The sequence below is a fragment of the Castor canadensis genome, chromosome 15, assembly GCF_047511655.1.
Source record: "Castor canadensis chromosome 15, mCasCan1.hap1v2, whole genome shotgun sequence".
Classification (NCBI taxonomy): Eukaryota; Metazoa; Chordata; class Mammalia; order Rodentia; family Castoridae; genus Castor; species Castor canadensis.
Window position 1 is genome coordinate 83753633 of NC_133400.1, and position 16146 is coordinate 83769778.

A 16146-nucleotide genomic window follows, 5' to 3' on the forward strand; every position below is an offset into this window, starting at 1 on the left:
CTTTGTGGGGAGCCCCCACGTGTCCCCCTCTGCAGCTAGTTCCCACAGCTCTGAGCACAAGCAACGAGCCCTAAAGGAGATCCTTCTGATGCCTGGGGATTGGCTGTGACAGGAACCCAGAGGGAAAGGGAGCCTGCAGTGACCAGAGGGATTGGCCCTCACTGAAGTCTTGTGAACTGGGAATATGAAGGGCAGTTTTGGACTTTTTAAAGGACTTAACTGTCCCCTGCAAAGGCTGGCCCTCTATGCTGATTAGTGCAGAGGTTGATTCAGGCCCCCAGGGTTTTAAGTCCTGATGACCCTCAGGGGACGGGAAGCCTCAGCAGCACGGGACTCCAGCTGTGCCCATACCAAACTCCGTTACAAAGAGTTGTAACTTTCCCAGATGTGACAGCTCACCGCCCATCTTCTCTTTTCTCAGGTATTTGAAAGCAGAGTTTGTCCAACTAGGAGATTAGAAAAGGATATGGGGACCCGTTCCCGAGCTTGAAAGCCAGAAAAAAAGCCTGGTTGTGAAGAGAAGACACAAAACCTGTTTGGTGACTTGTCATTTCAGTGAGAACAGGAATCCCTCACAGGTAAACATTCCCCAAACTCCTCCCCTTCTTTCTTCCATCAGTGGCCTTGGCTGGGGACCATGGGAGGACAAGGAACACAAAACAAGCCTGCTGCTTATCCTCCATTACGGATGACACAGGGACCACTTGTAGGGGCAAAAAAGTTTATTACACTTGCCACGTCTCAGCAATAAAACAAGGCTTTCGTTATGCACACTGTCATTCAGAAAACATCAGGGCAGGCAGTAGCACACATTTTTGATAAGAATAAGCTGTTGTCATATTTATCTTATTTTTCTCTTCCTCTTTAATGAACATTAAAGAAAGGATTTCTTAGATCACCTGTTTAAAAAAAACAATCACCACTGAATCCTAGGAAAGTAAGACCCTCACAGCCAGAGCTGTGGGGCTAAAAAAAAAAAATGCACTTCTGAGGTGGTTTTTTTTTTTTTTTTTTTTAAAAAACAAGGTCAATGTTAAGGGTTGCACAGGCCCCATTTATCAACTCCCCTAAGCTCTTCAGGAAAGCTGGTTCCAAATGGAGACCCTACGAGCGAAGATCCCTAGATGGTCAGAAGTCAGCTTGTGAGTCTCAAAGGGACAAAGCCAGACACAGAGCCTGGGCTGTGTGCCACCCTCAGTGGCTCTGCACCAGGTCCAGGTGCATAGAGCAGAAGGATCCATGACTAACCACTATGGATGCTAGGGCTTCAAACTTCCTGAGGATGGCACCCCAGAATCTGCCTTTCCTCTGCCCTCTTCTCCTCAGGCAGTTTTACAGGAGAATGTGAGCTTGGGGGTAGAGGAAGAAAGCAAAGATGAAAATTTCTGCCAGTTTTGGGGAGACAGCATGCACACTAGGACCCAGATGTCAGGAAGAGGATGAGGATGAGGAGAGGACTGGAGCCAACACTCATCCCGGTGACTGCAAAGTAGGACTGTAGGCAGATGAGACGCTATACCTCCTTTCCTAAAAAAGGATAGTTTCTTAAAAGCAGAGACTGACTTGCCAGCATCACCTGAAAGGAAACATAGCACTCATCTTTCCTTCTTCAGTACAATCTTGCTTCGAAATATGGCCCTTCAAATTCCCTTGCACCCCATGGCCTTTAAGCCCTTCACGGGGCATGGTTACGGCAAGGAAACCAATGCCTTCTTCAAACAAGGATTTTTGTAAATGTGACATGAGCACGCACAGGCAGATGTCCTTTAAACTTCTATAAAACACAGGGCTTTCATCACTAGGACTTCAGGCACAAGACATGACCAGAATAACAGTCAGTATAATGAGGAATAAATAGAAAAAATTATGAATAAATAGAAGGAAAAGATATAACCATTCAACAGAAAGTAACTGAGAATATAACGAATAACATAAAAAGGAAGTTGTTTATGTCAGATAAAACTCAGTAAGTTTTTCAAAAATGTCATTATGAGAACAAATATAAGAATATATAGTCAATTCACTCTATCCACAATAAAATCATAGGATAAGATAAAAAGAAAGAATTCTCAGATATAAAGGATATTTGAAACAGCTATAGCAAGACCCTCAATTATTAAACACTGTATGGCATTTCACTTTGTAAAAAGAAAACATTCATGAATCCTTCACACAAATCCAACAGAAAGAGAAGTCAAATAAAAGTAAGTACTTTTAAAAGCTGTAGGATTAAAACAATTATTTAAATTAAGACCACCAAGAATCTATGAGATTATTTCATGAGAACAAGAGCTGGATGAGATGTTAAATACTGTGGTTCTAAGGAAAAAAAAACAGAATCTTTCACTTTATTCAACTCACAAGGCAAACACAACACTAGGAAAAACGCCCTTCACAGAGCATTTAAAAGTTTGAATTTCAATAATACTCAACAGGAAAGAAACTGGCAGGGACTGACAAACAGAAGGGCGTGACTCTCAGGGCGTCCTTTCCTGACTATTTTTAGAGATTCAAGACTCCAACCTTAAATAGTTTTGATAATAACGCTTGTGGCCACAACTCAGCATATAAGGTAGAGTCTGGGAGAGCCCTAGGCTTTTCATGCTGTGTAACCTGGTTCACTGTTTTCTCCACAGAATCAGGACTCTTTGAGGATCTTTTATTTCCTCCTGTCTCTAGCTACCTTGAAACACATAAAACCAAAATTAGGTGGAAAAAGTAAAGAAGATTAATTTTATTACATGTTCTTCACTAAAGGAAGGAGCTCCCTTACTTATTTGGAAACAGAGGAATACACTGTTGAGGACAAAGTCCTTTTGGGTCACCAAACATCATGGAGGTGTCCTTCGAAGACTTCCATATTAGGGAAAGCCAATTTCCTGTGCCAGCAGTCAAGCTGAGGTGACTGCCTATCAGGAGAACAGGATGTGCTCTTATCCTGTAGTTATATAACAGGGTTTTCAGAAGCTGATATTATGCAGCAATGAACGTGCATGTGTGCACACACAACACCTATGTATGTTAACACATATGTACAAAATACACATAGCAGACTTACACATGTATGTCCTGGGAACACAGACCTTACAGTCTGCTGAGATCTTTCTCAAAATCGCCACCTTTTCCAAACTCAGCCTCTCTTACAACTCAAAATCACAGTAAATCATACTCTAAAGCTTTGTTTCACTTCAACTTTCAAAGGGAAAAAATGGGGGATCCAAATTATATCAAGAAGAAAAGCCTCTCTATGGGTCAAGTACCATCTTTCACTCTTAAAAAACAAACAAACAAAAAGATCAAGAAGTCTATTACGACACTACAAAATATAACAAGCATTTCTTTTTTACTTTCTTAGAAAAGGAGGGGGGAAATCCTGAGTGTAAGAGAGTTAAACTGGCTTTCATGTCAGTACTTAGAGTAAAAGGCCAGATTAGACACTCAGGAATGACATGGGGCCAGTCCCCTCCTCTCAAATCGAAACACGTTAGCTATTTATGAATCATGGAAGCCCACAGGCCTTAGAAAAAGGTGACAAGGTCTGGGCCATGTTCTCTTTCAGAGAAGGATGCTGGCTGTGGGATCTAGCCAGGCCAGGCCTGGGGTTCCACCCTTCATAGGGTGCCACAGTTGGGGTCGTGGCTTCTGCCCCTCCAGTGTGCAGAGCACCTGATGTAGACGGTTCCTGGATCTGCAGGCTAGGGGTCCCCTTTGCCAATGCCACTGTTCCATCCTGCCCTCATTTAGGGGAGAGGGCAAGGTGTCCTCAGGTCTCTCACAAGTTTTCCTTCAGCAGCCCAAGCTTGCGCAGGGCCTCTCTCCGGGCCTCCTCGGTGGAGCCCCGACCTGAGAACTGCACGGTGATGCCCTGGGGTCGGAAGCCCCCGGCCCTGGGCAGGGAGCCGGCCCGCTTCCTGGCATCCTGGCCGCAGTCAGGCCGGGGCTCGTAGAGGCTCCTGCTGACACTGTGTCGCAGAGCGGGGTCGGGCCGGAAGGTGATGGTCTTCCCACTGGGGACAAAGGCACTGGGCTCGCTCTTCAGGGCCTCGTGGACGCTCTGGAAGCCATTGGTCAGCACTGGGGGCTGCTCGGTCTGCACGGCCCGGGACTGCTGCCCGGTGGCCAGCCCTGCATGTGGACCCACGGCCTCCCTGGCCAGGCCTGGCTTGCCGTGGGCCTGAGCCACCTGATCTGCACGGAAGCCCCTGTGCTCAGTGCCCTCACCCCTCTGGGACCGCTCCTCAGCGTCTCCTGAGGCCAGGAAGGAGACACCATTGATGTTGGCCAGGACTTGGGCTTTGCGCTCCTGCACGTTGACGGCAGCTTTGGAGATGGTCTTGTTGAAGTCCTTCCCCGAACTGTTGGTCACACTGATGTTGCTGGGGAAACGGTGGATCTTGGGTGCAGGCTGGACCATGTGTCTATGCCACAGGATGTGCTCCCCGATCCGAGGGGCTGAAGAAGCTGGTGTCCTCCACTCTCCAGGCCCGTCCTCCCTCGAGGGGGATGTAGCAGAAAGGGCTTCATTTTCTGCCAGCTTCTCAGAAATTTTCTGGGCAATCACAAGGGGTGTGGGGACAGAGCGTGGCAGCTTTGGGTGCTCCGCAGGAGGACAGGTGGCCAGCGGCTCCTTCTTGGGGTGGGCCAGTGGCTCTGGGGCACTGGGCAGGGAGGGTGACACAGGAAGAAGGGCCTGGGGAACTCTGGAGTCTGGCAGTGAGGGATTCCCAGCACCCTGCTTCCTGCCTTCGAGGACAGGAATGTCCTTCTTCCCACTAGGTTCAGTCTCTGAAAAGGAGGGAGAAATCTCATAAGCTTCCACCTATGTCAAAGTAAATGTGTGACATTCCTAAGGGGCACACTAGGCTTCCATAGTGCCTGCTGTAACCAACACAACCCGTCCTTCCCTGGAGAAAGAAAGCAGTCCACTATCCTGGTGACCACATGGTGGGAACCTGCAGATCCCTGCCTGTTAGTGAGAGATCCCTTCAGAAGCAACTGTCAAAGTACACATCTGGGGCTCCCACACCTTGAGGGTGTGACAAGAGGCAAACATTGCCTACCTCATCAGGGCACTTTATAAAGGAGACTCAGAGGCTGGAAAGCCAGGAGGCACATGCCAACCCTAGAGGAAGGATATTGGCTGTGCCATTGTCCTTTGGCACAGAAAAGCTTCCTGACAAGCCCAGGTGGCATTCGGTGGCCTGCCTGGGGCCTCCACCTGCCCTTCCCTCTCATTAAGCACAGATCACTCACTCTTCTCTGTACCTGTCTCCTGCACCAAAACCATAAGCCAGGTCCTTTTATCTTGGCATGTGCAGAACCCCACATGGTGCCCACCACCGAGGAGGCACTGGAAATGGCTATGAACATATCATGTCAGAGGGCTGATGTATGCATGGGGCACATTTTCAAGAGCTGTCTCCTTTAGCACGACTGTGGACATCTGATCTTTTTAAAGGATCAGCTGGTTCAAATTACTATTAGGAATTAGACTTCAAAGCCAGAAGCGTTTTGCATGAAAACACCAATTCACTTCTCTTCTCTGAAGAGATAGTTGTAAACCAAACGCTAATTCTACATGGAATCCCTAACTGTAGACATGAAATTCTTACTAATACACAGCCTTGCTTGAAAAGAGCACATCCCGCCCCCCACATTCCTAGAGGCGTATGAAAAACAGCAGTGTCTTAGAAGTTACCAGAGCACACGCATTTCCCCTCTTTTTTTCTTCCTATCCTTTCCAGTCCTGTGCCTCTATCACCTTCGTTTTCAATACCTTTCTAACTGGAAAAAAAGAAAAGAAATTTCTCTCTGTTCATTTCCCTCCAGTTCCACTTGACCCAAGGGACAGAGGCATACCTCTCCCTTGATGCTACTCAGAGTCAAGTGTGGAGTAGTGCCAAGCTGGGTTTCTGTTCTGGTCTTTTTCTGTGTCCTTGAACCCGATGACTTTTTGGTTTTTTTTCAGTAGTTGGGGTTTGAACTCAGGGCTTCATGCTTACTAGGCAGGTGCTCTACTGCTTGAGCTCCACCTCCAGCCCTTTTTTGCTTTGCTTATTTTGGGGATAGGGTCTCACTTTTTGCCAGGGCCAGGCTGGACAGTGATCTCTTTTACTTCTCTTGCTGTAGCTGGGATGACAGGTACATGCCACCATGCACAGCTTTTTTCCTGTTGAGATAGGGGTCTTAAGAACTTCTTTGCAGGATTGGGCCGCAACCTTGACCTTCCCAATCTCAGCCTCCCGAGTTCCTAGGATTTCAGGGGTGAGGTACTGGTACCCAGTTCAGCTGACTTGCAGTTAAATGCTCTCATCTTGGAAGGTCATGTGTCAGAAATGGGTCATCATCTTGCACTAAAATATGAGTGCCTTGTACAATTTCTCTGTAGGACAGAATCTGGTCAGTCCTTTTGGAAGTTCCCTGGCCAGACCAAGAAGATGCTCTTGGCTGTAGAAGCTGGGGAGCAGTGACAGCTCTCACACTAGTGAACTGTGCGAAAGCAGCAAGTGCCTCTGTGTCCTGGGCACAGCAAAAAACCAAGTCAAAAGTCTAGGGACCCATGTGTCACCTCACCTGCTGTCTGAGGCCCATCTGGAAGGCACTTGGCTTCCCCAGCTTCAGGTCCTGGCTGCACTAAATCGATGACATCTTCTGGCTCAGAGTGACTGGAAGGGCTCTCTTCCAGAGACTGTGGAGAGTGGCAGTGAATGCCACTGTCACACAGGACTGTGTCCTCAAAGTCACCTTCCAGGGAATCAAGAGTCTCTTCAAAGAACAGAATGACGTCCTTTTCCTCATGCGTGAGGTACTTCAGGCTCTCATCGTCCTGTAAGGTAGGTTTGGGGATTGGGAAGGGAGGACATGAACAAACAGTGGTGTCACTCAAGAGAAAAAGCCCCAACCAAGTAGAGGTCACTACTTAGCCCAGGGTTGAAGTCACAGCACTCTAGAGGTTCCCTGCCATCCAGGTCATCCCACCAACAAAACGCCTGTGTGTCCCTCACTAATTTATCTGCGTGGAAAAAAATACCATCAAAAAAGGCATAGCAGCCTAGCGCCAGTGGCTTACACCTGTAATTCCAGCTACCTGGGAGGCTGAGATCAGGAGGATTGTGGTTTGAGGGCAGCTCAGGCAAACAGTTCATAAGATTCCCATCTCCAAAACAACCAGAGCAAAATGGACTGGAAGCGTGGCTCAAGAGGGCCTGCTTTGTGAGTGTGAAGCCCTGAGTTCAAATTCCAGTCCCAACCAAAAAGTAAGAAAAGGTATAAAAAAATACAAGGCCTGAGACCCTACTATGGACTCTCACCTCGCTTCCTAGTGAGTGAGTACAACGTAGCTTTTCTCCCTCAGCAGCTCCTTGGGAAAGCTGTTTTCAACTTACGGTGCCACACATACGGTCTTTCCACATTAGCAAGGAGGAAACTTCTGACAAGATTGTTGTTGTGGGAGGGCAAATATGGTGGAAATGCTGTGTACTCATGTATAAAAATGGAAAAACGAGACCTGTTGAAACTATTCTAGCAATGAGGGGAGGGGGATAAAGGAGGATGATGGGGGGGTTGAGTTTAACTGTGGTATATTGTAAGGACTTTGGTAAATGTCACAGTGTATCCCCAGTACAACAACAATAAAAAAGTATAGAAAAGACTGCTGAACTCATATTCATTTCCTTTCCCTCCAGAAACACCCACAAAAGAGTAAAGGGACTTACTTATTTCTTTAAGTAGGTATAAATCACAAAGACAGAATTAATAGGAAAAGAGATTATGCCAATAAAATCAGGGAAGTCAAGAGAGCAAAAGGCCAGGTGGTAATGAATGAAGAAGACTCAAGAAGGCCGAATGCTAAGCCAGCAGCTGGGAAAGTCAACAGCCAACTAGTTCTGTGCTGTGTGCTGCTAGTGCAGGCCCTGGTGGTACTGAGCACTTCTGGAAGTCGTAGAAGTGACACTGAAGAGAGCAGAGCTGGCCGATCTCTTTCAGAAGGCAGCTCTGCTCTTTTCAACGCTGAACTTTTTTGATACAGTGCCTGCCTAGCATGCACAAGGCCCTGGGTTTCACTCTTAGCACTTCAAAGTAAATAAAATACAATAAAAATAAAACAAAAGGGAACTGGCCTAAAATGAACCTTCGGCTTAAGACACACTGATTTTGAATGCTAAGAAAAGGACAAAGTAAGAATGAACGATAAACCAATGTCTAACTCAACCTCAGAGCAAGCAGTCCCAACATGGGATTTCCTCTGTAAAACATGCTGACGAGGGCACCTCCTATACCACTTACGCACGTGACAGGCCAGCACCCCATCTGAGGATGGGAAAACTGGGTTCAGAGGCATGACATGACTTTCTGAAGGCCAAACAACTACTTCATGGAGGAACCAAGTCTAGAAATAGGCCATCTCCCTGCCTTTAGTCATACACTGCTAGGTGTCAACACGTCCTGCTCGGACACCTGTATGTGTCTCACACATCTGATCCTGGGGTCCCTCTGTTCCTCTCACCTCAGCATCCCTTCCTGCTGGTGCGAACTTACTATTTACACAACTGAGGTCGAATCACTTCTTTCCACCAGCCTGGTCAGGGAGAAGGTCCCCAGGCCCCCCAGACTCTTGCTTCCTCAACCTGAGGGCTTCTGTCTACGGTGGGGGCTGCAGTATGGTTCGGGTGACTTCAATGTCTCCCCCAGTGCCTTCTCTGCAATTAGCCTGGCCTGGAGCCCTGCACTCTGGAGGCAAGGCCAAAAGTGCTGTGGGCTCAGTCTGTAGCCTAATCCCCTACTCACAGCTGCTTTCCCCATGAGCCTGGACTCTGCGTGTGCCTGGGAGAGGAAGGAAAACAGAAACAGAGTAAATTCCAGGCCAAGGGCAGGGCAGCCAGGTACTTCTGGGCCAGAAAGGGGGCACATGGCCCCAGGTCCCCTGCCTACTCCTTTCCCTGTAGGAGAGGAAGACTGGACAGGGATGGAAGGAGGGAGGACGAGGGTCAAGAGCACAGCAGGTCTGTGCAGGTTACAGGTGGCCAGCAGTGGTGGCCAGAGGGACAGGGAGGGACTGCTAATGGACACGGAATTCCTTTTTGGAGGATGAAAATGTTCTAAAACTGACTGTGTAATGGCAGCACAACTCTAAATGTATAAACATTGAACGGCTTCTTTATTTAACTTAATCCAATTGATACATAAAAACATATAATTGTGCTTATTTATGGTTACCATGGAATGTGTCCAGCATGGCCTTTGTCATAGTCAAAGACATTTATTTTCTCAAACATTCATCATTTCTTTATGGCAGAAAGTTTCAAGACCCTTTCATCTAGCTTTCTGAAATGTACAGTACATAGTTATTATCTAGAGTCACCCTTCTATGCAACAGCACAGCAGAACTTCTTGTTTCTACCTAACTATAATTTAGTGTCCACTGGTCAGCCTTATCCACCCCCTCCTCCCACCCTCCCCAGCCTCTGGTAACCACCATTCTCCTCTCAACTTGTATGAGATCAACTTTTTCGAGTCCAATATGAGTGAGATCGTGTGGTACTTGTCTTTCTGTGCCTGCCTTATCTCACTTTGCATAATGACCTCCATTCCCTTCCATCCATGTTGTTGCAAATGACAGAATTTTGTTCTTTTAATGGCTCCCAAATAGCTGGGATTACAGCTGTGTACTACCATACTCGACTGTACTTTCTTTTCTTTGTCCATTCATCGAATGGTGGACATAGGTTGTTCCCGTTTGTGTATGTGGGGTGGGGGTTGTTTGTTTATTTTGAGATAGGGATTTGCTATGTGGCTCAGGCTGGCCTCAAACTCATGATCCTCCTGCCTCTGCCTTCTGAGTGCTGGGATTACAGATGTGTGTCATCACACCTGGCTCTTCCATTTCTTAGTTATTAACAACACTGCTGCAATAAACAAGGGAGTGCAGGTATCTCTTTACAACTCATTTCATTTCCTTTGGATACATGCCAAGAATGAATGGAATTGCTAGACCATATGGAAGTTCTAGTTTTAGTTTTTTTGAGGAATTTCCATACTGTTTTCCATAATGGCTGTTCTAATTTACATTCCCACCAGTGGTGTCTAAGAGTTCCCTTTTCTCTCCATCCCCACCAGCACTTGAGTCTTTTTTGTCTTCCTAATACCAATCATTCTTCCTGGGATGAGGTGGTATCTCACTGTGGTTGTGAGTTGCTTTCCCTGGTGATTATAGAGGTTAAACAATTTCTTTTTACATCCTTATAGCCATTTGTATGTCTCCTTCTGAGAAATGGTGAGGTCTATTGCCCATTTTTTGTGCCAGGTTATTTTCCTTTCACTATTGAATTTTTGGAGTTCCTTTTATACTCTGTATATCAATCCCCTGTCAGGCATATAGTTTGCAAATATTTTTTCCCATTCTGTAGGTTGTCTCTGCACCCTTGACTGTTTCCTTTGCTGTGCAGAAGTTTCTTAGTTTGATGTAATCCCATTTGTCTATTTTTGCTTTTGTTTCCTGTGCTTTTGGGGTCTTGTCCAAAAAATATTCCTACTCATTTCAGTGTCCTGATGCATTTCCCTTGTTTTCTTCTAGTAACTTCCTAGTTTCAGGTCTCATGTTTAAGTGTTTAGCCCATTTGGAAGCAGGGTGTGGTGGTGTGTACCTATAATCCCAGCACTTGGATGGCAAAAGGATTGTGAGTTAGAGGTCAGCCTGGGTTACATAACAAGATGCAGTCTCAAAGAAATAACAACAACAAATTCCATTTTTAGTTAATGTCTGTAATTGGTGAGAGGTCAGAGTCTACTTCATTCTTCTGCATGAGGACATCCAATCTTCCCAGCACCATTTACTGAAAAGTCTACACTTTCCCCAGTATGTGTTTAGTACCTCTGTTGGAAACTAGCTGGCCAAAGATGTGTGGGTTTACCTCTGGGCTCTCTATTCTGTTCCATTGGTCTATGTATGTGTCTCTATTTATGCTGGTACCATGCTGGTTTTGATCACTACAGCTTTGTTATGTATTTTGAAGCCAGGGGTATACTTAATGCTTCTCTGTTGTTCGTTTTGCTCGAGATAGCTTTGGCTATTTGTTTTTTTTGTGATTCCATATAAATTTTAGGATTGCTATTTCTAGCTCTGAAGAGTGTCGATGGTATTTTGATAGGAATTGCAGTTAATCTGTTGATTGCTTTGGGTAGCATGGAAACTGGGAGGGGATGACAATGTTCTAGAACTGACTGTGATGGCTACACAACTCTGCAAATATTAAAAACTGTTGAATGGTGTGCTCTACACTGGTGAAATTTATGGTAAGCAAATTACATCCCAATTTAAAAAAGAAAGCTTTCCAATTTCCCTATGTAGTATAGTGTTGGCTACTGGTCAGCTGGTTGGTCACAGATAGCCGTTATTATGTTGAGACATGATCCTCTGTCCCTAGTTGCCACAGGGCTTTTTATCATGACGGATGTTGAATTTTATTATTGCAGGCCTTTTCTGCATCTGTTGAGGTGATCATGTGACTTTTGTCACTGATTCCACCCATGTGTTGCACAATGCTGTTGATTCACGTGGGTTGAGCCATCCTTGCCTTCCGGGTACAAAACAAACTTATCATGATGTATGATCTTTTAAACGTGATGTTGAATTTAGTTTGGAAGGATTTACTGAGGCTGTTTGCATCTTTATTCACTAAGGAAACTGGTCCATAGCTTTATTTTTCTATCCACTTTTTTTTTTTTTTTTTATGCAGTACTGGGGTTTTAACTCAGGACCTACATCTTGAACCAATTCACCATCCCTTTTTTTCTGATGGTTTTTTTGAGATAGAGTCTCACAAGCTATTTGCTCAGGCTGGCTTCAAACCATGATCCTCCTGATCTCTTGTCTCTTGAGTAGTTAGGATTATAGGTGAGAGCCACTGGTGCCTGGCCTTATCTATTTTTGCTATCAGGGTAATTACTGGCTTCAAGAATGAATTTGGAAGTGTTCCCTCCACACCTTCCATGTTTAAGGATCAGCAATATTATTATTAAAATAGCTATGTAATTGAAAAAAATATACAAAAATTCAATGTATTCCTCATCAAAATTCCAATCACATTCTTCATAGAAATAGCAAAACAATCCTAAAATTCAAATGGAAACACAAAAGACCCTGAATAACCAAAGCAAGCCTAAACAAAAAGAGCAGTGCTGGAGCTATCACAATACCTGACTTCAAACTACACTACAGAGCCACAGTAAAAAAAACAGCATGGTACTGACACAAAAACAGACATACAGACCAATGAAATAGAGACTCAGAAATAAGCTCATCTAGACACAGCCATCTGTGTCTTTGCTTGACAAAGTACCAAAAACATACCTTGGGAGGGAAAAAAAAAAAGGCCCTTTTAACAAGTGGTGCTGAGAAAACTGAATATCCATCCACATGTAGAAAACTGACCCCTATCTTTCACTCTTTATAAAAATCTACTTTAAATGGATCAAAGACTTTAATATAAGACCTGAAACTTTGAAACTACTAGAAGAAAACATAAGGGAAACACTTCAAGACCTAGGCACAGGCAATGACTTTCTGAAAAAGGACTCCAAAGGCTCAGGAAATAATCGAAGATCATGACAAATAAGATTGTATCAAATGAAAACACTGTTGTATAAGAAACAACTGACAGAGTGAAAAGTCAACAGAGAGGGAGAAAAATCTTTGCCAGGTATTCCTCTGACAGGGGACTAATATCCAGAATATATGAAGAACTCAAAACACTGAACACCAAAAGAGCAAATAATCCAATTCACAAATGAGTACATGATGAACAGACACCTTTCAACTGAAGGGTACAAATTGGCAATAAATACATAAAAAAATTCAGTAGCCTTAGTCATACGTAAATCAAACCTACATTAGGATTCTACCTTACTCTAGTCTGAATGGCTATCATCAAGAAAATAAAAAACAAAGGCTGACAAGGATTTGGGAAAAGGAAAGTAAGGATGCAGGGATACAAATTAGTCCAGCCATGGTGGAAATGAGTACAGGGGTTCCTCAAAAAATTAAAAATAGACCTTCCACAGGATCCAAGCTCTACCACTTCCAGGAATATACCCAAAAGAATCAAAGTCAGCTTATTACAGAGACACCTGCACACCCATGTTTGTCACAGTATTATTCACAATAGCCAAATTATGGAATAGTCTAGGTACCCACCAATGGAAGAATGGATAAAGAAAATGTGGTATATATAAATAATGGAGTATTATTCAGTCATGAAGAAGAAGGAAATTATGTGGCTTGCAGGAAAATGGATGGACCCAGAGAGCATCATGTTATGTGAAATAAGCCAGACTGAGAAAGACAAATGTCACATATTCTCACTCATATGCAGAATTTAGGTGGGGAAAAAGGACATGAAAATAAAGGGGACTATTAGGGATATGCAAGGTGGAAGGGGAGGCGAGGGGACAAGAACAGGTATAGAGGGCGTGAATGTCATCACAGTACCTTCCACGCATGTATGGAAACGTAATAATAAAAGCACGACTTTGTATAATTAACATATGCTAATAAAAATGCAGGGTGGTACATGAGTAGCCCCACGTGGAGAGGGCAGGAGTAGGGAGCCTGACAGTGGTCCTCCCTCTTGGCTGGCTGGTTTGGAAGTGGTTCTTGCTAATTTAGTTCCCAAAGGACTAAGTGGATAGGAAAAGAGGATAAATTAACAAGGCAGCTTTCTTAGGAAAAGAGTGAGTTGAAAAAAATCAGTGTGTCCCTGTTAATTAGGAAGATAGTAGGCTGACAGCAGAACTTTTGTGTTGGTGGGACTGGGGTTTTGAACTTGAGACCTCACACTTGCTAGGCAGGTGCTCTACCGCTTGAGCCACTCTGCCTGCCTCTTTTTTTTTTTTTTGGCTTTAGTTATTTTTCAAGGAGGGGCTTACACTTTGCTGGGGGTCAGCTTCAGACTGCGACCCTTCTGCTTACAGTCCCGGCTACCTGAGGCCACAGGGTGCATGCCACCATGCCTGGCTTACTGACTGAGAAGAATGTTGATTGATTGAGATGGGGTCCCTGCTAACTTTTTTGCCTGGACTGGTCTCAAACTTCAATCTTCCTGATTTCCACCTCCCAGATAGCTGGGATTAGAGGCATAAGCCACAGTACCCAGCTAGCAGAAAAATTTTTCTTCAAAATCCCTTTTTATATATAATATATATGTGTGTGTGTATGTATACATATATATACATTTTACAACTGGCATTTTCAATAGCAATTTGGGTTGTGGAGAAAAAGGGAGCCCTTTAAAGCTATGGATCTCCAGATGCTAACAGAACTATCCAGAAAACCACACCTCACCTGTTCTAACCCCCTACATGGTGACAGTTATGTCTCCACGGGAAACAGTGCCTTCAGAATGTGCAACATCTCTCCCCAGAAAAGTCGAATGCTAACTCTGTTAAGGTAATTGGAATGCACCCCCAACCAGCCTCCCATAAAGAGAGCAAAGGCTTGTTGGTATCCACTCACTCCTGCGAGATGGTAACAGAAAAAAGGTTTCTAGGCCAAATCAAGCAGTGAGAAGAACATTCAGAAGAAAATGGTAGATGACAGCATGAAAATGTCAAAATGAAACCCATTACTTTATACAATTAATATACGCTAATAACATTAAAAAAAAAAAGGTGGATGGCAAACTTTTAAAATGGATGCTAGCTACACTTACATAAGTCAATAAGCTCAGCCCTATCTGTGTTAGAACAGATTTGGGACGGGAGATTTTTTTTTTTTTTTGGGTGGGTGGGGAGGAGGGATAATGGGATAGTGAAGAGAAAGAATTTAAAAACAAAACAAAACAAACCCTTCAGCTGAAGAAAGGCCTGTGAAGGTTTAAATTTCCCTCCCTTAGGAGAACTCCTGATTCGTTCCCATAATTAATTTCTTAAGCTTCTCCTTTCTTTTGTTTTCTTTCAGCAAAGACATTTCATTTAACCCCAGACGGAAACAATTATGACAACTCTTTGTGAAGGAACAAAAAAGGAACTGGCTGAACTCGTCTGTGTTTTAGACCAGAAAAAAAAAATCATAAAAATGAGGATGATTACAAAAACTTCTTGAGATGGGCCATGCATGAAGACCTTTTGCTTGTCTCCCAGCCGGTGTCTGTTTTGGCAGTCACCTGTTCTTCTAATAGACACCAAAATGACTTCCCTGACATTTGAGCAACGCTTTCAGGATTTAATCATCTAAGCTGAAGAGAGACCCCAGAAGTTGAAATGGAATAAAGGCAGAGGCAAACACGCAAGAAAACCTCTTCTTATGCAGCTTTAAATGTCCTGCTGACTTTGGCAACCTCAAAAGGGAGGTAGAGCGCATGGCGCTCCCCCACTCCAGGACAAGGGTTTAATTATGGTCACTTCAAGTACACATTGTTGTAATCTTTCACTGTGGCTAACTTAAACCTGTACTTAAACAAAGCAGCAAGGAATGAGATACGTGTATGGTTTTGATTACAGCTGGGCTCCCCAGCTGCCTGAAACTTCTTTAAACTGGCAACACAGACCTCGGCCTGTTATCTCTTTCTTGATCTATATCGCTTATAAAGAGATCTTGGCCAAGTGCCAGGGGCTCACATCTATAACCCTAGCTACTCAGGAGGCAGAGATCAGGAGGATTGTGGTTTGAGGCTAGCCAGGGCAAATAGTTCGTTAGACCCTATCTTGAAAAAATCCAACACAAAAAAAGGGCTGTTGGAGTGGCTCAAGTGGTACAGCATTGTCTAGCAAGTATGAAGCCCTAAGTCCAAACCCCAGTACTGCCAGAAAAAGGGATCTTGATTAAGACAGAAACACAGTTAACTGGGTAGCATTACAGCTGCTCTAAGACCTTTATATACTGTGTCACCCTGTCTCAGCTGAATGCACGTCTCTCTTGTGGCTATAATGTGAGTTACTAAAAAGGTTCAAACTGAGTTTTATTTAGTTCTTGTACAAGACAGGCAGTTACTAATGTTTACTGAATTGAACAGAAGCTACTGAGCTATGTATTAAAAGAGCTGTTTTGACCAGAACCATAGCTGTGAGGGGACAGGGAGACTTCCTGACCGACCTGCACCTCCATTCTCACTCCTCTAGGACTTACAGAGCAAAGGACAGATTAAATTCCTG

General features: G+C 44.3%; 1 protein-coding gene across 2 annotated transcripts in view; it reads right to left on the reverse strand.

Annotated features, from left to right (window-relative positions):
* Positions 1 to 704: 704 nt before the first annotated feature.
* Proser2 (proline and serine rich 2) overlaps positions 705 to 16146 on the reverse strand; it is a 36204-nt gene continuing 20762 nt past the window's right edge. For both annotated transcript variants that reach the window (XM_074056654.1, XM_074056655.1), the window contains exons 3-4: positions 6574 to 6826; positions 705 to 4785 (exon numbers count right to left, since the gene is read on the reverse strand). In XM_074056654.1, coding sequence (XP_073912755.1) covers positions 3773 to 4785; positions 6574 to 6826 — 1266 coding nt within the window. In that variant the 3' untranslated portion in view covers positions 705 to 3772. The remainder of the gene's footprint in view (positions 4786 to 6573; positions 6827 to 16146) is intronic.